Source organism: Parasteatoda tepidariorum, chromosome 5 (assembly GCF_982258835.1).
Source record: "Parasteatoda tepidariorum strain Cologne lab strain chromosome 5, Ptep-v5.0, whole genome shotgun sequence".
Taxonomy (NCBI): Eukaryota; Metazoa; Arthropoda; class Arachnida; order Araneae; family Theridiidae; genus Parasteatoda; species Parasteatoda tepidariorum.
The window spans coordinates 67335109-67362033 of NC_141759.1; the positions used below are offsets into that span (position 1 = coordinate 67335109).

The 26925-nt window shown below is 27.6% G+C and overlaps 1 protein-coding gene across 1 annotated transcript; it reads right to left on the minus strand.

Moving 5' to 3' along the window:
• Positions 1–910: 910 nt before the first annotated feature.
• Positions 911–26912, minus strand: Syngr (synaptogyrin). The gene is made up of 4 exons (XM_016073185.5): positions 26532–26912; positions 19980–20199; positions 12024–12163; positions 911–6485 (listed from the first exon to the last, which is right to left on the minus strand). The coding sequence occupies exons 1-4, from the start codon at positions 26637–26639 to the stop codon at positions 6264–6266; spliced, it is 690 nt and encodes a 229-aa protein (XP_015928671.1). The 5' UTR covers positions 26640–26912; the 3' UTR covers positions 911–6263.
• Between the last annotated feature and the right edge of the window lie 13 nt (positions 26913–26925).

Genomic DNA, 26925 nt, shown 5'->3' on the forward strand with positions numbered 1-26925 from the left:
AAAAAAATATATATTTTTTTTACTTGACTTTGATTAAATTAAAGATTCTGTTTAAACTCCTATTTTCTTTCAAGTTAACAAATATTTATACCATAAAAATAATTCTTAGTAACATTTGAAACTTAAAAACATTCACAAAACTTCCTCATAGATAAATTTCTCAAGATGTTTTTTCCTCCATTCAGCTGTGTCATAGCAGAAGAAAAGATAAGCTAAAAAATTTTTTTTCTTCCCATAACAGTTTGTTTATTCAATTCAAAAGGAATGTGCAATTGTTGTAAAATTGTTTATAGTCAAAATTAATAAGCAATTAAATAATTAAATAACCTAATGCTCATGTTTATAACTGTTGAAGATGCCTTTTTATTTTATTTTTTTTGATAAATTAAAAAAATATTAATATTGACTGAGCAAATGAAATGCTTTTTTTTTTCCTTACATAAATCTTATTGGTTCTGAATCAACAAATATTTTATCTCTTATTTTACAAAACAAGTTTCCTAAACATCATAAATAAACAAAATTTCATATACCCAGGCCCCTGAAACAATTCTAGATGGTTTGTCAGTAAATTTTTTTTAAAATTCTATCAGACAAATTTATAAACTTCAAGTAATTTAAAAGTGCCAAAAAAAAATATTCTTATTTCCTTTAAAAAATGGACAGTTGTTACATTTTTATTAGTAATTAGCCAGTGTCGATTCCTAAATAATGAAAATTTGATATTTTTTTGCTGTTTAATATTAATCAGTTTATGAGGAGTAATAATGAGGCTAACAAGATTAAAAGCAATAGCCCCATTTGCAATACATAAAACAAATTGCACATGCATTTCCAATGCTAAATTTTTTTTTTCACATTAACAATTAACATATCATAAAAAAATTATATTAAGTTAAAAATTCAAGAGTTTCGACAGAATTTTTATTTCTGACTAGATATGGTACATCACAGTGGTTTGGCTAAGTACAATAGCTATACATAACATAATTATAATGAACTAATGAAGGATGGTTGTTACTTAAGGCCAACACTTCATGCAGAAGTATAAATAATAATATTGCACAACAATTAAGAATAATTTTGAACTCTTAAGTGCAAGTCAAACAACAACAAAAAATTTTTATACTAGATTTGGCAGGAAATAAATATAATCTCAAATAAATGACTAGAACATTTACAAGCTCTAGCAGAAGATATCATAATGTTACATCTGACATTTTCTATTGAATAAATAAATCCTAATCATTACATGAATGATTTCTATTTTAATCAAAAAAATACATTAATTTATAAGATGATTTTTGATTTAGATATATATATGTTTCTATCAACATTAACAACACAAATTTAAATGCAAATTTTAAAAGCCAATAAAAATACCAACAAGTAGCACTGTGCTAGTTGCTAACAATAAATAAAAATAATACAGTGCAGTAAAAATGTGAGAGTAACTTAACGGCAGATTATTGCTACACAAATTGGAAGTTAAATTGAGATCTAAGTGACGGTGGGGTAAGATAAAAAGATTTCATTAGATGACATGGTGAACAGCGGGTACTTTATTTAATACTTTGTCGAAGGAATTGAAATCACTTATGAATTGAGTTCATATTCTTTCCATATAGGGTTTACACTCTCGGTAAAAACCTTTATAGTAAAAAATATGTATTTCATTAAAATTAAATTTTTTTTTGAATTATTCAAAATTGTAATACAAAAGAGTATTTCAGTCATAAAAGAAGGGCTTAAATTCAAAAGTAACCAAGCGAGTAAAAATGAAAAAGTAGAACTCTCTTACATGGATTGATAACTTTCCAGAAAAAATAAAAGAGAAGTTGACAAATAGGTGGTTAAGGAATTTCAGAATAAATCATGCTATTAGCTTGAATTGAACAATAAAAAATTAGCAGCAAATTTGAAAGCAACAGAAAATATAGTATGCATGAAAGTAACATAATTTTTTTTCAGTTCACTCTTTTTATTAATTATTAAGATCAGTTCTGATCTTCATTAATCTGGATAATTTTTATTAGCCAAAACAATTAATTTAAATTTAAAAAAGGTTATTCATAGAAAGTTTATATACCAAATGAAATAAAAGTAAAATATATAATAAGTGAAAATTCGCAGTTGCTTGGAATCAAAACTCTTTCAAGCGAAACAACAAAAGCAATTTCTTCTATTGTTAATCTTTCCAGACACAAATTTTCCAGTATTTATTTTGCAGTCTTTCATAACATCTAAGTATATGTACTTCGATGAATATGAGAAAGAAAAAAAGTTGAGTAATGTGCGGCAAAGGAACTGAGTAAATGTTAAATGAATACCACCCATTTTAGCACAAGTACGAAAAACCTTATATAACTGTGAATACATTCTTTTTAATCATTATTAATAATTTGTTTGATGAATCAGGCTAATATTTCAATTCCTCACCTAAGAAACAACCTTTTCTCCTCTAATATCTGGATTTTAAATTTCCCAGTATAAATATCCCAAACATTCTGGACAGAGTTCTACTACATAAACACATTTCACTCAAATTGATGAATATATGACTTGGTCTTTTTTGAATTTAAGCTAGTACATAGTAGGGGAATAAAAAACAAAAATATTTGATTTCATGCTTAAGAATGCATTTGCTTTATAGCTGTATATTGTATAAATTTATACCTCAAAGATAGGAATCATTCAACTGCTATCTAAATTATCTAACTCATTTACATACAGCAATAAATGTCCTTTAAAAATACATTCTAAAAGGTTTCTAATTTAATTATTAAACGAACATCAAGTTATTTTGCAAAAAATAAATACTTTACCACTAATGCTCCTGATAGCAGAAACCCTCAAGTACAGCAGCTGACACTGCTGATTTTTATAACACCTGCAGATTGTTTTCATCTTAATTTTCTTTTTATTTCCATAAAACAAACAAGGGGGGGGGGAGGATTGCTAAGACTTTTTTTTAAAACGTCTTTGAACTTCTTTTCTAAATTGCAAGAACACCACAAATAACAGAAGTAAAGATTTTTCCTCTTCTTTTACTTGATTACTGGCTGAAATGTATAGGGATTTATTCTATTTTTTTAAGTACTGTTGAATAAAGTTCAACTTAAATTTAAGCAACATAAATTTTTTATGTATAAGGACCATATATTCGCACATTTTGTTACATATATGTTAGTTTAAGCTGAATTTTTACAATAATAATTTTCGTCTGATTGTGTTGATGTTCCTGACAAAATTGGATCTGCAGACAAATTAATTTGCTCAGCAAATTCACTGTAAATTCTGCTACCAGGCTAATGCCTAATTACGCAAACCTGCATATAAAGGTGGAAGATGAGGTGGAATAAGTTTTTGTGATGCACTTAAATAAAATTTATAAGAATAAATACATTTTCATTTATTTGTTACTAAATAATGCTCAGCAATTGCAGGTAATGCATATGTACTTTACCAACACTCATGCTTTGCCATAAGCATAGTCTGAAAAAAAAATAACATTTATATTAACTTTTACTTACATTCATACAAGTTTTATTCCATGGAAATAAAGTACATCTATCTATACCTATAAACTTTTATGCAGTTTTTCAGTTTTAAAAATTTGTTGCCTAGTATTAAATTAACTTTGTTACTTACTATACTTATAAATACACTAAAATGCTTATGTACTTAATTTTAGGACCACTATATCAATCATTCATTTATGAATCAATTATAAAAATCACTGTTTTTTTTCTGAACAATTTCATATGCTATTTATGTAATTTGTAAAAATTTAAATATAAAGAACAGATACTTTTGTATCCTTTTAAATAAACAAAAAGAAAATTTTATGTAAATACAATGTTTTACACATATGCAACTATCAAGACAGTTATATTTTAAATTTTATACACAATTAAATAGAATGATTACCAATTACATTGATTTAATGCTAATTATGAGTCATAATTATTTTATTTACACAAATTATGTAGCACTTTCCAAGCACTGTATTTAATCTATTACCAAAAAGAAATAGCCAATCCTACCACATAATGCCAATTGATATCAGCATGTAAAAAAGAAGGAATTTTTTAAGTACACAATGGTAGAGGGTATGCAAACCACAAGGACAGGATCAGAAAAGGATTAAACTATGCTAATCCAATACACACATTAGATGGTTTATTACAAAAACTTTCTTTTAATATAATAGTTTTTCATTTCAAAAAATCACATGTATTCATAAAAAAAAAAATAATAATGATAATAATTTTTTGCTGATTATTTTATTTGTGAATTACTTTTAAACATTTGATTCAAACATTAACTCGTAAGGATTATTGGCGTTTAAGTTATTGTAAGACATCCAGTTTTAATAAAGCAGCATCTTTAGTAAATGTATTTAAGGGTTAAAGGCACACCTAACTAACCCTGTAAGTTTGGATAAGTCCTATTTGCTAAACAGGAAGAACTATTTGACTATTTCATTTTGTTAGATTTGAATATTATAAGAACGATCAACACTCAGAACTAGTAAAATAATTATTCCTGGAGGGAAAACTTTCCATTATCAAAAGAAATTTTCTGTAAAAATTTTTTTATTTCATAGGCTATTTATACAAACTTAAAACAGCCAAAATATCCTCGAGAAATGGGTTAATCATAGCACATTTTCAGGATATTGAAAAATAATAATGAAATATTGATTCATCAATTATAATAAATTATTTAAGTCTGTGGTTGAAACTTATATGTTTAAACATACTTTTATAATTTTAAGTTCGTTTTACTTTAAAAATATAGACTTGTTTAGTTTTACTTCTTAAATATTTCTTTAGATATGTTTTACGACTTGACAACAATTACAACATCCAACTTAAATTTTTTTTAAATAAAATTCATAGTTTAGTAAAGGAAATAAAACATATCCATAAAATATAAGAACCATATATTTTATAAATAATTATTTTGTATTAAGGGTGAACATGAACAATAAATATTATTTATAGCTTTAAATAATAAATTATTCATAATATATTATTAAATGTGAGAAAATTAAAAAAAATATATAAACAATTTTTGTTTTAAATTAAAGAATCAAACAAAAATACAAAGGAAAAAAAGTTAGACTATCACAGTCAACTTACATTTTAATTATTTTTGGAAACTTAAATTATTGTTAAATTTTAAAAACAATTAAAACAAAATTATTTATTTTGAAAAATAAAAATTAAAGAAAATAAAGATTAAAACTTTAAAAAATTTCCAAAATAATTAAGTTGATAGCTGTGAAATTTTTTTCCAACTAAAACGTACATACAAAAGAATAATTGTCAATCAAGACTTAGAATGTTAAAGTAAAATGCTTTAACAAATAAAGATTGTACTAGCAGCACACAATTAAAAAAAAAAAAAAAATATGCAAATCTAACACATTTTGCAAAGACATATTACTATCAGTGCATTATTTTGTGATTCTAGTTTCAATAACAAAATCAATCATATGTATTTCAAATTAAGTCTCTAAGAATTTTTCTTTCAACTTGAAATTGTGCATGACAAATGTTTTTTAACATTTAAGTCGTAGAAACAAATTGCGAGAGGAAGATTTCAATTCGTTTAAAAGGAACTTAATGATTAACGATACTAATACAGAGCTGGTGTTAAATTAATTTGAAAAAAGTTCATAACATTTCAGAAAGTCATTTTTTTTAAATGTTTAATGCACACATATATATATATTTCTTTAAATTCTGAATTAATATTAATTTAACCATTTCGCAAAAATAAAGGAATTTTTTTAAAAAAAAATTATTATAACATCAGTTAAACATATTAATTGGTATAACAAATTTTGTTAAACTTTACAATACATCTCTAATTTGAATGTTCTTTATTTTAATCACGACACTTATCACAATAAAACAAATCACAAATAAATGCATCGCTATGTCAGCTACATAAACAGAGATCAATAAAATAAAGCAAACACCTCCCTTGTCAGATAAAACACTCAAGTCACCAGCTCTGTGTCAGCCTGACAAGCATCGCTCGATAAGAAACTCAACAGCTCTAATACCACAACTTTTCAAAAAGGATATCAAAAAACTTTTGTCACCATTCAAGGAGTAAAGTAGTAATAGAACAACACACAATCACTGTACATAAACATTGTGGGTTCTCTAACCTCTTTTTTTTCTTTTCCCATCTACAAAATGACTCAACGATTAAGATTATATGTGTATTTAGCAATGGAATGCACATTAATAAGCTTGTTGTTGAAAACCTGGCCCTCCTGGTGCCATATCCTTTTGGTTTGCAGAGAATGGAGGTTCTTGGTAGCCTTCGTTCATCTCAGGCCCATCAGGGTAGCTGGTGTAAGGGGCTGCACCCGGCATGCCAGTATCACCCTCAAAGCCACTCGTTACAAAAGCAGTATCAGCTCCTTGCTTGTAGCGTGTGAATGCAAAGAATATGCAGCCAGCCTGTCAAAATAAAACAGTTAACTAGAATCAAAGCAAAATGAAAGCAGTCTACTAACTTAAAAATATCTGATAGGCATACTTGTCAACTTTAACGAAATATATTCTTAATAGTAGCTAATTTTATGCCTCAATATACTACTCTAGGTTTAAAAATTGATTTCAAACTACTTTAAAAGGATGCACAGCCAAATCTTTCAACAAAAAATAAGCACCTTTTAAGTAATTTTCAAGCACTCAAAAAATATTTTTAAGCACTATATACATTAACAAAATGCAAAATAATTTACAAAGATTTTACATGATCATGATAAAACAACTACTTTCTGACAAAGAACTTCTTTTTTCATATACTCCTTTGACTACAAATTTAGAAAGAAAAAAAAAATCACTGGAAATCTGTTAAGTTGACCATGTCTGTAAGGTCACCTGTCTAAGTAGACCTTAATAATCGAGTATCATATTGGAAGCTAAATTAAATTTCCCTTTGATAAAACTAACAACTTGCCTAAATGTACCATCCAATAGCTGTCCCACAAATGGTCAACTTACACAAGCTTTACTATAACAGGGTGCATAGCCAAATCTTCCAACAAAAAAGCACCTTTTAAGTACTTTTTAAGCACTCAAAAAATATTTTTAAGCACTATATACATTAGCAAAATGCAAAATAATTTTCAAAGACTTTAGATCAGTGTTTCCCAACGTGGGGCCCACGCCCCACTGGGGGGCAATTAGATTGTTAAGGGGGGCAATTCGAAAATGGACTCGACAAGAGTTTTACCCATTTGCTCCGGGCCATTTAAATACTATGCTAGATTTCGGTTCCAAAATTGAAAGAAAAAAAGCAAATTCTTAAATAATTGCGGCCAATAAATATTATAAATTCGTTTGGTGAGACCAAAATATCAACTGGGTTTTTGGCGTCGTTAAGTTATTAACTAACCTCCCTGTGGCATATGGCAGGCTCCGCGTAGACCCCTTGACGCTTTAAAATTTCGCTAAACAATGCAGTTGTTCGCATCTGAATGGCCCGTCGCAACTTCTGTAGTGTTTCGCAACATTCAGTGATAGAAATCAATACCATAGTATGTCTTTTATGTCTGCAATGCAACAGTAAAGTCTTTATTTACTGCTCACACTTCAACTCATAATTGTATTTTTGAGGTTAGTTATGAAATTTCTTTATTCATCGCTAAATTTGGAAGAAATCATACTATAGGAGAGAATTAAATAAAACCGTCAATATCAGCATTTCTTAAAACCGTTCTTGAAAAAGATGTAAAAGCTATGCCACTCAATAACAATACTGTTAGCAGAAGAATAGACGAAATGAGTGAAGATATTGAAAAACAACTTGTTGACAAGCTGAAAACAAGAAAATTCTCAGAGCAAATGGATGAATCAACTTTGATAGACAGTTTGGCAATATTTATAACTTACGTAAAATATATTGATAAAGGGCATTTTGCTGAAGAAATGTTGTTCGGTAAAAGATTAGAAAGCACCACTACCTCCAAAGATATTATATAATAAGCTAGAAAAAACTACTTAGATGTCAATAATATACCAATGAAAAATATAACATCTTGTGCTGCAGATGGTGCTCCTAATATGATGGGCAAGAAAAATTGCTACTTAAAATTGATGAAAGATGAGAATCCAGAAATGATTCTTGTGCAATGTGTTATTGCATGGGGAAAAGTTGTGCATAGGGAAAACTTGGTAGCTAAAAACATCTCGCCTGTTCTAAATGAAGTACTTACATTCAGTAATAAAGTGTATCGATGCTATTAAAGCTAATTCCAAATGTGAGCGCCTCTTCAAGCTGTTTAGTGAAGAACAAAATGCAGACCATGTGAGACTTTTACTTCACTCTGAAGTAAGATGGCTCTCTAAAGGGAACTGCTTGAAAAGATTCATGGAACTGTTTGATACTCTTAGTGATTTTTTAAGTGACAAACCTGATATAAAGTATCTGTTAACAGTCGATGGTAAAGCATTTGTGAGTTATTTAACCGATATCTCCGGAAAACTAAATATATTAAATAAGCAACTTTAAGGAACAAATAAAACACTTGTTGGTACAAAAACGAATATATTTGGTTTCATTACCCTTTGAGTTAAGTTTAATTGTCCCCAAGAATTAAAAGTAAATGATACCGCTTTACTTGTTATTGTCGATCATCTGAAAATTCTATCGGCTGATTTAAAAGAAAGATTTTCTGATTTAAAACAAATTGATTTTTCAACACGGATGAGGCAGCCAATGTTAGTGCATTTGTCTGGTATATGAAATATGCAGTATCAAGAAGAACTCTCAGAAATGCAAAATGATAAATCAGTTAAAACTTTATTTTATATAAAAGGAGTGATGGCATGGCTTTTTGAGGAAACAGAAATCAAATACCCAAATTCAACCAAATATACAAGAAAACTATTGTTACTGTTTCCATCTTCATATTTAGCTGAATGTGGATTTAGTGCTGTAAATGATTTACTGGTAAAAAAAAAAAAAGGAAATCGCCTGGATAAAACACAGTGGGGAGACTTGAGGCTGAAGCTAACCAAATTGGAAACTAACATAAAATCTCTGTGCAGCAAGCATCAAGCGCAAGGATCTCTCTAAATTAAAATATTAAATTATTATAGAAAAATCTTTATGAAAATTATTTCGAATTTGAGTTTTTCATTGTAAGTTTCATTATAAGTCGAAATTTTACTTACTATGTTTCGTCAACAATTTCCTAGAGATTTCTCACTGAAACCAATCATTTAAGTTTCTTATGTGAACAATTCAATTTTTTAATATTAAAAACTATGTGCATGTCACATAGGGGGGGGGGGCATAAGAATTTTAGAAAGGCTTGAGTGGGGCATGGCACAAAAAAGGTTGGGAAACACTGCTTTAGATGATCATGAGAAAATAACTAGTTCCTGACAAAGAACTCTTTTCTTGATTTTATTAGCCACCATAAAAAGGTCTAAAGATTTTTTGGTTCAATTTCAGAGGGTGGAAAATTAAGTCTAAAATTGAGGATATCTTGCAAAATGCAGCAGAGTTGCACATGAGAGTGCTAGAATCTCACCAACCTCAGCTCAGTAGACACACATGCGGACTCGCAAGTGTTTCATCAAACATGTAAAATGATTGGAGCATTCATACGCTGTAGATTGAAAGTAGGCCAAAATGGATTGTGGGTGAATGAATTGTCAAAACATTGAATAGAACAATGTGAAAAGCACGATTCTGCATAATATGTGGCAAAAACCGACATGGTAAAAAAAAAAAGTCTGATTTTCAAAAAGGGAACATTAAGTACTTTTTAAAAACACCTAATGAAAAAAGCATCTTTAAGAGCTTTCAAAAAACGAAAATAAGCACCTTTAAGCACTTTTTAAAAATGCTATGCACCATGTTTAACCACCACAACATAAAAGAAATTAAAAATCGCTTAAGAAATTACCCCTTATATATACCTAAAGCCTGATAAAATTCAAACATTTCCAAATAGCCTTAATGCTTTTACTCTGCTTTTCACTACCACTAGTAAAACTCTTTAGCGAAAATCGTAAAAGTTGGCAGCTATGCCGATAGGACGTTCGGACTAGTGGTCTGAACTAATACAAAACAAGTAACAAAACTAGTGTAATCTATATTTCATCCTAGTTTTTTGAGTGAAGCTACCCTTTTTAAAATGTAGTGCAGTGAGTCAAAAGTATGATACAAAAGAAACAAGCACGTTTCTAGTGAACCTGATTGGTTTTGAATCTGATTAGTTCACATCTTAAGTGAGTGGATGCATCAAGAATGTACTTGATAATTTTTTTTCTTCTTTCTTAACTAATTGAAAAACTTTTTTAAACGAAACATAACTAAATTTAGTATTTAACAAAATCACAAATGTTGGATAATTTTTCAGAGTTTTTGTGTAATAAATATTCACAATGAAGAAAAGCGTAAAAAAATGCAGGTCGGAAGAAAAAAATTGTAAAAATAAATTGGCTAATTTATTATTATTAATCCTTTTTAATTAGCTTTTCTTCAATAAACAACTGTTTAAATTTTGAATGTGAGAGTAAATTGGGTCTTACACCCCAAGGATGTCTTCTAAATGTATTTAAATAGTGACATTTCAGAAGTAGTTAGCAATCATTAAAATAAATATTGTAACTATATAAAATAATTGTAACTATATAAAATATCGTAAACTACGAAAAAAAAAGAGAAAGTTTTTCCGACTGATATTAAAAGTACATGGATAAGGATATTTAATAAAGAAATAATTAAAGAAGGAAACACTTTGTAAAATAATAGTATTGTTTAAGAACAATATTAAATATTTTAAAAAAAAGTTTAGTTAAGCAAAAGACTGATTTTTTAAAGTTTGCTTAAAATCACAACAATGTTAAAGAATTTAAATTTAAAATACTCTCAAAACCATAATAAGGTTATAAAATCTAATTTTAAAAATCATGCCAATATTTTTAAAATTATTTTAATATTTTATATTTATATTTATGGCCAACTTTAACTATTCTTAGATTACTTGATAAGGTTACCTTTGCAAACAGATTTATTATACAGAATTCAAATAGACAATTTTGTTTTAAAAATTGTATAATTAGTGTTATAAGATTTAAATGGGCCCTATTTTTGACTTCACAATCTATAGAGATAGACTAACTCTACAACTTTAAAAGAATCTTTAAAGAATATGTGCTGTTTATTTCAAAACCAAGCACCTCAAATTAAAGAACAAAATATAACAAACCATGGCTTTTCCATCAAAACCATGTTTTATGCGTTTGAAATCGCGTTTTCTTGCAATACTGGCTAAGTCCTGCAGACATTGAATAGCAAAATTGGTTATCTTTACATTTCCCAAATATTGCTTTAGATTAAGTATTTATTATTTGTTGATTAGGGTTATTGTGTCTTCACATGTGACTGTAATCAAAGTTTCTAATTAAATTTCAATTTCATTATTATAAAAAGTGCTGAGGTAGTGTCTTCTATAAATGAATAAAAAAAGAAAGAAAAGTGATCCTACACCATGGAAAAGCCCTAGTCCTTAATTTGTTCTCTATGTTTACTCTTAGTCCCAGCTTTTGATTTTCTTAATCAAAATATACAGCAGTAATTGTCAGACATTATTTGTAAACATCTTATCAAAAAATTTTCATCACTAGTTGATATTTTAGTAATCTATCATATTACGGTATATCAAACATTAAATTAACATAAAAGTAATTTCAAACACAGTTTACAGTACATTGATTAGGATATTAAAGTATGGCATGCATGTTATTGTTCCTAGATAATTTCAAACAAGTATACATTTTCATTTATTCATGTCACAAATGAAAGAAGAAAAAAATACTAAATTTAATTAAACAAATGCCAAAAGATTAGTTACATACGTATAAAGATTTCTTTCGAAGCTCAAATCATAATTGAAAAAAAAAATTTACAAAATACTGTAAAGGTTTGCTACACAACAAATAAACACATTTATGAAGGAAAAAAAATGTACTTACCCATACAGGAATTGAAAAGAAACTGAAGGCTATAGCACCCCTTAAGTTGTTGACACCATATCCATGCTTGGGATAGGGGGACTTCCTCCAAGAATCACTTAGATAACAGAAAGTGACAAACCACATAAAGGCCATCCCGGCTACAAAATAACGCAATGACAATTTAATCAAACACATTAATAGCAAAAATAGTTTTAATTCAATTCAGAGATATATCAAAACAGTAAACAGCTAACAATCAGCAATTCTACGAGATTTTGGAAATGACGGTTCTTTACAATCTAGGAAATGTAAATTTCCTTCTCATTTTTTACTAAATGCAAATACCTATTTAAAATAATTTAAACCTCCCACATAAATATATAGTAAATGATATTGAATATTTAACGATTAAGAAAAAGAATACAAACAGTAAAAAATTCAATAATTATTCAACAAAGAATTAAAACCATAACTGCCTATCAGTTGTCTTAAAAAGATCAAAATCAAGTTTTTTTTTTTTAAAAGATAATAAGGCACATTATATTCTTTTTGATACATACTTACTAATTCATAATGCTGATTAGAACATTCAAAATAATACTTTCTTAAAAGAAGGTTAAAACAACTATCACTTAAAACTGAATAGTAAATGTAAGAGAATAACTAAGAATATGAAATGATTGAGTTTCCATAAAGAAATATAGCCGAATAAGAGATGATTTACCATTTTATTCTAATAAAAAATAGATATACCATTTATTTCTACTTAAAAAATACTATTAAGTTACAAAAATATTCATGAGTTATTAGGAATGAAATTTACGTAACACGTCAAATGTTTATTTTTTTTTGGGTGTTGCCTCTACAATTTTTGGCATACATGACACGCTACAAATTAGTGAAATGACAAAATTTGTGAGTTACGGAATTTAAGAACTTGGGTTCAGTTGCCACTGAAAACAATGATATTATACCAGAGATTAAGCAAAGACTAAATGCTGGAAATCGCAGTTTTTTTTTGCGCTTAAAAGATTGCTAACATCAAAAGTAATAAAGAGGAAAACAAAACTTCAGGTTAATTAAACTATAATCAGACCAATCATTATCTATGGATCAGAGACATGGACTCCAACCCAAAAACAAGGAAAAATACTGATTACCTGGGAAAGAAAAATTCTTAGAACTATTTTTGGACCTGTCAAAGAGGGTGATCTGTGGAGAAGGCAATAAAATTTCAAAATGTAAAGACTATTTAAAGGAAAAGATATAATTATGTAAAAGCAAAGAGAATTCAATAGCTAGGACACCTTGAGAGAATGGAGGAAAACAGAGGCACTAAAGGAGTCTCCATACCGACTGCAACAGCAGCAAATCGCATGTTGCAATGACTTTACGCATGCGCACTTCTTTCATCCTCCCTCTGTTGCAACAACTAGCGATCGCCGTCGCACTGGTTTCAAGAATTGAATGGATTTCAATTTTCGTCGCTGTTGCAGACTCAGAGATTCAATCCGATTCATATATATTTTTAATCTCAAAGGGAAAATACAATGAAATCACGTATGATTTTAATGTTAACATCATTCAGAACATAGTGACTTATGTTTATATTAAATATTTGAATATATTTGAAAGATTTTTTTTTTTTGTCATACATTAAAATATATTTTTATTACGAAAATGTATTTTAAATGTTCTTATTTATATAAATCTTAGTTGAAATTTTTATTAAATATATATAAAATAATATAAATTTTTAAAAACATTGATTAGAAACAGTGTTTTTAACTTCATAAATTCCTAAGATAAATTTTTTGAATTCTAAAGTAGGATTAATGTGCTAATCTCACTTAGCTTAAAGCTATTTTAGTGCGTTTTGTTAATTATGAAAAATGCATTGAATATATACTTTTCTTTATTTAATTATTTAAAAATATTTTGAATTAATTGCAAAAAACTAATAGCATAAATCTTTTCATCAATTAGTTTATTTTACACATTTTTAATTGTTCATTCACAAGTGAACAGAATATATATTTAATTACATATCTGTTTGCTTTTTTTTGTTCTTCATTGCAGATATTCTCGTGTGGTAGTAAAATAACTATTAATAGTCAATTAGACAGAGAATCATTTATGAATTTTGCTAAAACATAACTTGACATTCAAATAATTATCATGCTGTTTAAATTAATTCTTTTTAAACCAGTTAAGAAAACTTTAAAGTGATTTTATTAAACCAAAAATAAAAAATTAAAGCGTTACTCTTGAATCATTAAAAAATAAAAATAAAACATTCAGCGAATTAAGGAAAAGGTGGCGGCTATTTAGAGTTGCTAAACGATTAGAAAGCAGTATTTTTTAATTATTTATTTTTTATTTAATAATTTTTAATTACATATTTTTTTCTAGACGCACAAATTTTATATATTTCATTTGCTGTTAAAAAGTAGTTATTATTAAAAATTAGAACGTTTGTTTTATTAGAAACGATTTTCGAAAAACTATGTTTCATAAAGAAATGCAAAGAAAACGATAAAGAGAGAAAGGCAAACTTTTTTAATTAGTTGAAACTGTCATTAATTGTAACAAAAATTATTTTCAATTCAATTCTACTCTTAGTTAATGAAGGAACCATCAATGGGCAATTATTACAAAAACTAAAATTTTGAATGAAAAGTTTTGGAAAATTTCGTGCGAAATTTTGATTATATAAATACTGCAGTGGTGCACAAAACCGGGTCCTTAAATTTTCTTTTCATAATCAACTTCATAAACAGAATCGCTTAAATTTTTATTTGCATGAAATCTGATCGATCTTTAGCTTAAAAAATAAAACATTTTTAAAGAACAAAAAAAGCTGTATTTTGTAAATTGGTCATTCAATGGAAATATGCTAAGACTCGGTACTGTTCATCATCGGATAAAATTGGGTATATGTAGAAATGATGAAGAAAAAAAACGTCTATTTTCCTACTTAAATATTTTCATAGAAACAAAAATATTAATTTGATTTCATTGCTCTGAGAAACTTTCGGGAGTTTAAAAAATCAAAGAAGATAAGGAACATATTTAGAATTTTTCGCCAATTAAGTGAATGGACCAGATTCAAGAACAGAAATTATCAATAAAATTTTTATTATATTTCTCTGTTATGCTATAGGCTTCATGTGTCTATCGTTGATAATTGAGGTACCATAACCAATCTTCCAAGAATTTTTATTTGGAGTGTTATAAAATATAACTACCAGTGGTTCTGTCAGAATAACTATTCCTGGCTTAATGCGACAGTACCATTCATCAGGAAAAAGAAATCTAGCATATTTAAAACGCAATGTAATCTTTTTTGTTTCTTTTTTTTAAAACAATTTTTGGAAAATGTAATTTTATGCAAAAGTAAAACATAATGAAAAAAGAAAAACACCCACACATTCTTGTGCTTCTCATAAAGTAGCATCTCATGGTTTTATCACTTCTATATAAAATGTTAAGTTGCGAACTTGATATATTTGTAATATTCAAAATATTGTTCACAATAATGTTCTGAAACAAAATATTTTTCCTAACAAGATTTTTGATAGTAAAATGACTTCTGTTTTTCATTTCTCCTAACTTTTTTTATTTTAATTATTTAATATTCCAGCAATTTAGTTTATTTAACAAAATAAAAATGCGTGTTATAGCCAGAAGAAATTATAAAGAAAAAATGCATTTTTTCCCATAAAAAGATTACTTAAGTATTAAAAATTAGTAGACAAAATTATACGACTAAAATTCTAAAAAATAAATCTGTATAAATTATTGATACAATATTTGTAAAATTGTGACGCAAAGTTTATTTCGGCAATTTATGAAGAATCTTGTACTGAAATCATACAGTAATATAAATATAAAAAATAATATGTATATATATATAAAATAATTTTAGAAATACAAAAAATAAAGATAAAATGAGTTATGAAACAAAAACTAGATACAGAAGAAAAGTGCGCCTGCGCAAGCCAGGAAACAGGTTTGTTGTCGCATGTGGTGTGAAGGTACTTGCAATCACTTGCAACAAACACACTGCAACAGAAGAGAAAAATCGTGTTTCGCATCGCTGTTGTATTCGGTGTGTAGACACCTTAAGAAGATATTCAAGGGGCAGTGCCAGGCCTAAAGGAAAAGAGGAAGGCCAGCCAAGAGATGGTTATACGAGGTTAAGAAAGACCTAAGATTCTACAGGTTCGGAACTGGAAACAAAGAGCTAGAGACAGGCGACTTTAGAGAAAAATTGTTAGTGAGGCCATGGTCCAACAGGGACTGTAATGCCAGGGAAGTTAGTTTTATGACACACTACAGCAGAGATGGCGAACCAATGGCACGCGTGCCATTTGTGGCACCCGACACAATATTTTGAGCACACCACCGATCACATTTGTTATTACACTATGAATTGTTATTACTCAAATGCTATTACACTATGAAGCATATGCAACAATTAAATTAAAATTCACAAAAAACATGCAAAATAATAAACAATTATTAATGAAAAAATTAACAATTAATGCTAAAAAAGCAATTAATAACCATAAAAAACAAGCTAGCAATAAAATACTAACAAAAAAAAAATAAACAGTCCTGCTTAAACTAACATCTTATAACCTAATATAAGTTATTTGTCATCTAATCTTCAACAACAGAGGTCACACTGATGTTACTTTAAGTTGAATTACGCGTATAACTGAGACATTGCAATATATATTTTTTTTCAATGTAACTAAAAAGTTTTGAGTAGATAGTATTTAGTATTATTATTTTCCCAATAACCACGAAGGCAAAATTATTTGACGGCACGTCTATGACCTCATTAACCAATTTTTTGGAAAAAATGGCACGTTGGTGTATAAAGGTTCGCCACCCCTGCACTACAGCATGTAAACGGAATCACTTATAATAAACTCGAAAGACAGCAGAGTCTCATGGTACAGATAATTAAATTATCAGTTTAAAAGTTTTGTAATAAATTCCATGTTTTCTGAATTAAATGCTAAAATTTTCAGAATCAGAGGTCAAGAGGATGCATCTGAACTCCTCTGGAAATCCAATATATTAAAAATTTTATTTTGTTTTTTATTTAGATTTATAAACTAGGTGCAAAACAAAATGCATTTTTAAATTTGTTACTAAAATTAAGAAATATTGTTTGCTAATTGGAAGGTATAAAAATTCCCTTCAGAGAACTTAAAAAATTAAAGAACACAAGAACTGACAGTTCTTTTCTGTACTTTTAACACATTTAATTAAAATTTTTTTTAGATAAAGCAGAAATTTTCAGCTCGTTAAGTTTTTGGTTGAAAATTGTTTTATAGATTTAATTAAATTTTTTAAATTGTTTAAGAAAATTTTTGATGACCAAATCTAAAAATATTTTTGGTAATACAAGTAAATAAATTATTAAAAAAAAAAAAAAAAAAAGACAATTTTTTGAAAAATTTTAATGAATTTTTTTTTTCTCGTCGTGCACATACCTGGAAAAATTTTTGTGGGCACTCTTACTTTTTCCATAATAACTGCTTCAATTTATTGGTTAGTAAAAGGTTTAATGTTATAAAATAAACCTCATAAATATAAACTCATTTTAAAGAGTGTATATGTGAGCATTCTTTTCCCTTTGACAAAAATATATGACTTTTCCACTCAAGCATAAAATATATAATTTTCTTCTGGACTTAAATACAAACAATAACACAGATTGAAGATTTTTCTCAACAATATTTATTTTTCTCCTTGAAATGACTTTTAATAAGAATTAATCAGCCCTTCGTTTAAACATAATCATCTACAAATGAATAAATGCTTAAGCAGCTGTATTTTCTTTAAGTCAATTTAAATAGAAAAATTTTGTATTTTAACCTGTTTGTACTTGTTTTGTATTTAATTACAATCAATTGATCAAAATATATTGAAATGTAATTTTTTGTTCACAGTGACAATTGGTTGTCTGATTAAAAGGAATAAAAAAAAGCAAAAGAAATAAAGCTTTTAATAAAGATAAAAGATCTAAAATATTGTTTTCAAAGAAAGAAAATTCACGAAGCACAAATTTTATTGACACATACTTGTTTGGAAACTATTGTTAACTTTAAAAATGTTTTTTTTTTCTCTTCTTCTTTAAATATTAAAATGGTTTGAGTGTTGACTCTAGTGCAAGGGTCACCTTATTGCAATTACTAGGTATCTAAATTTTGGCGCATGCCTCTTTGATAGTTTATTCTCATCTGCTAGTGGAAACTCACTTAATCTACTAATACCACATATAAACCAAATGCTAAGCCTATGGTATTTGTAAAAATTGTATAGAAATTTCTTTCCAACACAAGATTTTTCTAAGGGGTACACAACTCATAGCCTGGGAATTGGCAATGTGTTGCCCTCAAACTTCCAAATAAAATCTTAAAATTAACTACATAACTAGCATAAGAATTTTCTAACAGCTTTTCTAACTTTTTAAGTTTATGAAATTTATTAAAATTAAACACAAAAATTAAACTTCTAAGAAGCAGAAATGCCAACTTACCAAACTAGTAATCAGAAACACAATAACACAGAAATATATACAGTATGTGCGCTTACAGAATTTAAATTAGGGCAATTTTAAGGCGTATATGCTACTTAATTCTAAAAAGGTATATAATAATAAAATTATGCATGAATTTACTATTAAATAAAACAGTGACATTTAGATATTGGTATTAAATTAAAAATTAAACAACACTGAAACTTTATACTTTATTTTAAAATTATTAAATAAAATTGATAACTTGGTATCAATATTCCAGCTTTTAGTTAAATTAGAACTAGTCCTTATAGTTTTTTTTATCATCCTACATTTGAACCACTAAAAATTGTAGCATTGAAAACTTGAGTTTATGTTCTTTGCTTTTCTATAAGGAGAGAAGATAAATTTTAGAATAGCTTGTTCGAAAGAGGGAATATGGGAGGAAATGTTTATTCCTTGTTTCTATGAAATCATTTTTGTTTTTTATTCATTGTTTTTAGAATTGTTAAAGGAGTTGAGAAAAATTAAGTAGATTAGTTAGTTGCAAATAACAAAATTTCATAACTTTAGCAGTTAAGGAGAAAAAAAACTTGTTTTTAACAGATTATAATAGGAATTCTCAAAGACTGCAATTTTATTACTCAACCATAAGACTTTGATCTTGACAATGAAATTGTAATAATTACTGTTAAATTGTAATTGCACTCCTGAAAAATAAAAGTACTAATCACAAAAGTAAAGATGTCAGAGAAATCTTTTAATGTTTCGTTAACACATTGACTGCTGCACGCGTTTACAGTGAAATCTCCTTCGGGCCACGAGTACCGCTGTACAAAGCGTATTCTGCTAAGTACTCCCACCGATATTTTAATAATGCGAGTCCCTGGTATACTTTGTCTTTTAACTTTTCAGACAGGTATAGACATAGATGGTTGCATTTGTATTACAATAAGGGTGAATTTAAATCATAATTGATTTAAATAACCCATTCACTCTGGTCTCCATAAGAAAGAAAAAAAATTTCCATGGCTCTTTATGATAGAAAAAGACAGTGTACTTCTAATTTAAGTGATAAAACATTTAACCCACTGGCGATTTAGCAAATGGGCAAAATTGGCAGAATGTTTCTCCCCAGTACACCATTTCTCTATCTAAAAACATGGAATAACCGGTTTTGCTATGCTGAGAAGACTGTAGGTTAAAGTACGATTTTTATGCGCAGAACCGTCAGTGGGTTAAAGAAACTTTCTTAAAACTAAAATGGGCAAGTTCTACTTATCAAGTAACTAAAATGTAATATTGTTACCAGTTAATAAAGTATTTTAAGGATCAAAAACTGCATCTGAACACTATAGAATTAAATATTGTAATAATTTTTAACTATAATTTATAATATATATAATTAATAAAAATGAGGCTTGTGATAGATATACCTGAAAAAGCCATGTCTGCAATAACTGCTCTCCTTCGAACCTTGATACTGGAGATATTATTAAACATAATATCAGTAATTAATAAGCACAGGCTGCCTAAGAAAGCAATCACCCCAATCCCTGTGCCAAAATTGCAAGCATTTATATCGTTGTTGTAGAGACATTTGTCTTTCATCCATCCTTCAGAACCTATGCACCCAAATACAACTATAGAAAATACCTGAAATAATAACCATTGTAAGAAAATGTTATATACATCTAGAGAAAAGATCTGAAGGATAGATGAGAGACATTTGTCTTTCATCCATCCTTCAGAACCAATGCATCCAAATACAACTGTAGTAACACCTAAAATAACGGCAATTGTAAGAAAATGTTATGAACATCTAGAGAAAAGTTCTGTAGAAGAGAAAAGAGAGAGAACTTTTCTAAAGAAAAGTTCTGAGGAATTAGATACATTTGTCTTTCATTCGTCCTTCAGAACTTATGCACCCAAATAAAACTATAGAAAATACCTCAAATAATAGCCATTGAAAGAAAATGTCATAAACATCTAAAGAAAAGTAAATAAAAATCTTAATTAAATCTGATATCTTTTTTTTATTAGGGACACACAGGCTAGAGATTTTGGCCAAATAATAAATATTCAGAATGCCAAATACTAGTTATTTGTTTTCGTATTATTACCATATATAATAATAATTACTATTTTAAAATATAATAAAAATCTAATATTTTTTTTCCGGAAAAGCTTCGAACATTCATTAGTATGCCGCTAATTATATTTTTCAATTCCACAGATGGGGCTATGTGCAGTGATGTAAAAAGCTAATTAGTTCAGAATCCTCCCTGGCACTGTAGCATTAATATTTCTTCATTATCAAATTTATTTTTCTATTAAAGGTGTTTGGTCATGAATTAGATTAATATAAATACGGATTCAGAAATGAATAAGAACTGCCCCCGAAATCATTGTATAATAATAATAGTTAATACACATTAATAATTATTCAATAAATGAAATAAACCAGCATATAAACAGATGAAATAAAATGGATTATTTTAAAATTACTATTGATTTGTCAGTTGTGTCGATTAGATCAAAGTTTGAATTAATTTTTTTTTCATTGCATCAATTGGATTTTCTAAGTAAGAGCATCCCACCAATTCAATGGACACATAATTTCTGTTGGAGCTAAGTTCTTAACATTTTCTTTTAAAATTACAAGAGAGTTCTGCTCCTTGTCTGAAAATACTGACACAATTCCTTCGGAGCAAGCTTCTCATTCTTTTTACCAAAGTTTTATTTAAAACCCAAATTTTTATTTCTTGATATTTTTTTAGAACAGATACATGTTTGACAACTTCCTGACATTACAAGCCTGTTTACTGTAACAGGTCGAATGTCAAGGGTTACTTGTAATACTAATAAGAATAAATAAGGCAGATTGATTCTGGGACTTTTTTTCCCCCCTTCTTCTATCTTTTTTTTTAAATATTAAAACATGAGAAAATATGGAATATTTTAAATCTAACTAGTGTAAGATGCTAAGTAGACTAAGATAGTAAAAATGGAGAGAAGGCATTCTAACAACAAGAAAAGAACTTAAAACATTATAATAACTATTTGTCATCATTCTCTTACATAAAAAGAGAGGGTATTAAGTAACTTTAAATATAAAAGTTAAAATACTAAGAAAGCATATTCTTCAGGATTCAACTTTTAAAAAATTAGTTTTTTTTTTTTTTTTTTTAAGGAATATGTTTTATTTATTTAAACAGTGAATTTAACATGTAATTTCCATTATTTTGGAAAATATACAGTAGGGAACCGATTATCCGGAACGATCGGGACCATCGCTATTCCGGATAATTGATTTTTCCGGTTTTCTGAATCGCTACAAAAAGCCGTTTTTTTATTGTTAAACCCAACTAAAAAAAAAAAAAAATTTGGAAATAATCTTAAAAAGAGGAAAAAACGATGAAGTAATACACTAATGATTATTTCCAAAATGATGGTAAGGTAAACATCTTTCAAAAAAGATAGAAAAATCCTAAAATCTTATGAGGAAAAAAATTTTTTTTTTTTTTTTAAAATGGGGGGAAAATTTATCGAATTTCATTCCGGTTTTCTGAATTCCGGATAACGGGTTCTGTGCTGTATTTCTAAGAGGTTGTAAAAGATGACATATTAATAACTAAAGTAGTTTTGTTTAGTAGTACATATCAGTAAACTAAACAAAGATATTATAAATGGCCAAAATCTCAAGTTCTGCTAAAAGTTCAATAAAAATCATGTATTTTTCTTTTTTAAATAACTGCTTTAGTTTACAACCATTGAAAAAATTATTTGCTTAAAACCTCAAATATGTTATATGATGTTGTTATGATGAGTTAAATAAACATACAATAACTTAAATCATCGTTTAAGACAGATTGGCATGATTATAATAGTTGAGATAAAATGTCTTGGCATGTAATAAAACTGAAAGAATTTTTAAAAAATGTCTCTTTATACAGAATATGGACCATATTTTGTACAAGGATCATATTCTGTACAAAACAGAAGACAACCTTTCATTTTAAGAAAAAAAAAATCTGAATGAAAAGAAATTGACATGTCTGATGAAGAATAATTAGTAAAATTGTAATAATGTTTTTCTTTCTTAATTTTTGTTCTTTTATATGCATTCAATAAGGACAATATTACATATAATTTTTTAAGTAGGGTGACCTGGGGTAATTCCTGATCAAAAAATGCAAACATCTATTTTGTGAAAAAACTATTCAAGATAGAATTTTAATATTTACTGGAAGTTTGAGGCTATATGAGATGAGTCCCATGCTGCCTTCTTTTGTTTGAAAATCTAATTAGAATTTAAAAGATTTTAAATTTGTAAATCCTGATCATTTCTGGGGTAATTACTGATCACCAGTTTTTATAGTAAATGGGCTGTTTAAAAATAATTATACAATGGTAATTAACAAATAAGACTTTAAGACCAAACAAATAAACCAAAAAGATATGTTTAAGCAGCTAATAAAACTTTTTATTTAAAATCAGGAAAAAAGATTAACACTTCAGCTCTGGCTGCAGCTCTCACACTGAAATTTTCATTTTCAACTGAAATTTTCATTTCAAAAGAAATTCACTATTTCTAGAAGCTTAATATCCTTTTCAAGCTTATAATTTCTCACCATATTTATATTAGGTTAATTTATCAACTTAAAAATTATTCTAACAATGTACACACATAAAATTAAGATAGAAGCAAGGTAAGACAAGCTAGAAATGGTGCATATCAGAACACATTTTTCTTGTATACAGTTAAAAACAAATTTTGTGATTATAGTTAAAATCAGGGTTGGAATTTTTGCCGGCAAAAAGGGGTTTTTGCCAGGACAGTGGCAAAAACCTGGTAAAAACCGGCAAAAACTGGTAAAAACCGGCAAAAACCAAATTATCTAAATAGCTGATTAAATATTATTACAAAATACTTGAAACAAATTTAACTCAATCATAAGGAATAATAATTTTGATACATTACATGAAAAAATTATTTTTAACATATTAAAAATTAATATAAGGGTAACAATTTTTAAAAGATTGAAAGTTTTTGATCTCTTTTCATTTTAGAATCCTAAAATAAATGTTTTTTTTACAAATAAATAAATATTATTATTTGTACAATAATTAACTACACATGTTGATAGATATTTTATGCTTTAAATTATAGTTATATTAATTTAAAATAAGTTCATTTCTCTTGAAAAAAGAGAATAATCACAAATTTTCCAATCAATGTTTTAAACTACTAAAATGATATATTATAACATTATCATTTAATTATGGAATAATAATTTTGTTAATTTTTTTGTAATTATTTATATTCATAGTATATATTTCAATTTTAGGAATAATTTTGTATCAAAAATGTGTTTTTGTCCTCTCATCTTGGAAAATATAAGTTTTTGCCACTTTTTGCCAATTTGCTTGGCAAAAACCTGTTTTTGCCAGGACGGTTTTTACCGGTATTTACCATGGTTTTTTCCACCTGCGGCAAAATCTTGCCAACCCTGGTTAAAATATATTTTATAGTTGTTCCACTTAATAAATATGAACTGTTATTTAAGAAAAGACAATTTACTATTCATTAGCTATTTTTTATACTATTTATAAGAAGAAATGACAATGATCAGGAATTACCCCAGTGATCAATAATTACCCCATCTGTAGGGGGCAACATTTGATATAGTTTCCTATAATCAATTATAATGTTTACAGTAGATGTGAAATAATTAAACAAAAGCCTACACTATTTTTATAAAGAGAAAGAAAGTAACTCAAAATATTTATTATTAAGAGAAGGAGGGGGATCGTTGCAGAAATGTGCACATTTTGAAACCCATCTTTAAAATGGAAAATACAGCAAGCTTTTTAAAAGATACTTATTTTGTTAGATTAAACAAAAAACAGTTATTAAGTAAATGTAGTTATACTTTAGTAAAGTGTACAAGCATTCTTGTCCATGCCTCAAATTTAAAAAAAATATTCTTTTTTTAAATAAAACTTAGGTGATCATTATTTACCCCAGAAACGAGTGATCCTGAATTACCCCGGGTTCACCCTAATAAATATAAAATTTATAAGTAAGGACTTAAAGGGAAAGGTCAGACAACCAAGAAAAACATGGCTAGATGAGTTAGTGAAAGATTTAAAAAAGATGAAAATCAAAAGTTGGAAGATAAAGGACAAGGAAAAAGTGAAATGGTGTGGTAAAGGAGGTCAAGGTCTTTCATGAATGATAGAGTTGAGGAGTAAGATACTAAGACTAAAATTTATACCTTATGAAATGGTTGATATTTAGGTCAATAATTAAGATTTATTTTAGAGTTTATGAGAGACTGAAAATTTGAATTTTTTCTGTTTCTATATTAATAAACTCAGTAAGATAGGTTTTGGTATGGCATTATTAAGAAATAACAGTAATTCCTTGTGTGAACTAGCTGAAGCAGTTAATGCAGAAAAAGCATAACAACATTGAATCAACTATGACTATTCTTTAACAAGTGATCTATTATCTAGTAATAGAGATATTTACTGGAAATTTCCTTAAATTATAATTTCTAAAATAATCTAACCCAATGATTGTAAATTTAATATCCGAAATAATTTATCTCAATGATAGGTAAATTTCATATCTGAATTAAACTAACCCAATGGTAGTTGAATTTAATAATCTGAAATTATTGAAGATAATAGAAAGGGGGAAAAAGAATATTACTACTTAGTAGAAAAGAAGAATATTTTAGAGAATGCTAGAACACTATTTTACAAAAGAGCAAGGTGTACATGAAATATTTGTCTTACATTTTTACTGAAGATTTATTCCTAATTAAATGGTTGATTTTTTTTGTCTGTACAGCCTTATTATCCAGTTTACAAGAGACTTCAAATCTACATTTTTTTCTATTTTGATGAATTTATTTAGATACTTTCTGGTATTATAATACAATTTAATTTAAATAATTCCATGAGAGAACTAACTGAATCATTTTATGCAGAGAAAGCATAAAAAGTGTAAATCAACTCTGACTATTCTTTAACAGGTGTGGCAATCAATTGATTTGCACTGAAATATACTTTTAAAAAAATCAATTTAAAAAAAAATCCAAAACCAATGGGGGTTAAATTTAATGTTTCAAAAAATTATTGATGTGATAATAGAAAAAGGACAATACTACTTAGAGGAAAAGGAAAATAATGTGAAAAAAAAAATCGAAATATATTAAAAGAATGCTGGTAGACGAAGACTAAACTACATCGTACATGAAATGTCTTCATTAACTATTCACTAACAGTACATAGTTAATTATGTATAAAAGTATTAAAGATTTATAATTTTTTTTTTATCTAAAACGGAAATACAGTAAAAATTAAATAAGTAATAAAAATTGATAATATGGATAGATAAAATGTATGTATTGGGTGTATGCAGTTATGTATGTATTTATTATTGAGAAATTATATATATTTCACATAACACTACATGTAATGTAAATATTAACTTCTGATATACCCTTGTATAATATCTTCATATTGTTAATCAAAATACGAGTGGATAGGAGCAAATTTCAAAATAAAATATTTTGAATAAAAAATATTTGTAAAATGTAATAAATTTATGGAGAAAAAAAAATTGCATACTAAACAATTACTGAAAACAATAAAAAATCGAAGGTTAAAATAAACCGACTAATAAATTATTCCCGATCAATAAATGATTCAAACTACATAGGAAAATATATCCTAATTCATATATTCTCCATTTGTACGCTGTACATATCCACATATCACAAATAAATTTAAAAAATTTAACTCCATGTCGAGATCAATGCAGTAAAATCTCCCAATGTATACTCCAAATATATCCCGTCATGCGGCCGGCTGGATCAATAACTAACATGGCCAATGTTTGGCATTCATTGATGGGTAGAGAAGCAAATTAAAGACACAAGTAAGACACACAGAATATTTTCGCAATTTCTTACCCAACATAAAAGTCTTAAAATCACATGAGGTTTTGTTAAAATTGATATTGGATCATTGGCAGTTCCCGCTTTTCCCGCGCCGTAAGCACCACCAACTCCGCCGTTCATATTTGTTACGGACTGAACTCTGGGAAAAATCGAGAGGTTGCCGTTTCTAGTGTTGCTGATAGCGTAGAGGTCGCCAAGAATAAAAATCGGTTTTCTGGAAAAACAATCAAAAATCGAACTGTTTTTTAATTTTTGAAAAAAATATAGTTTTGCATTCAATGACAGAGGTAGTTTTTGAATGTTACTTATCTGATTAAATTAACTCTTTAAATATTAATAAATTTATTGTGCCTGGATTGAAGTTGATAGAATTCTCTCGGCAGAGGGGCCGAGTCTCCGGTTTCCG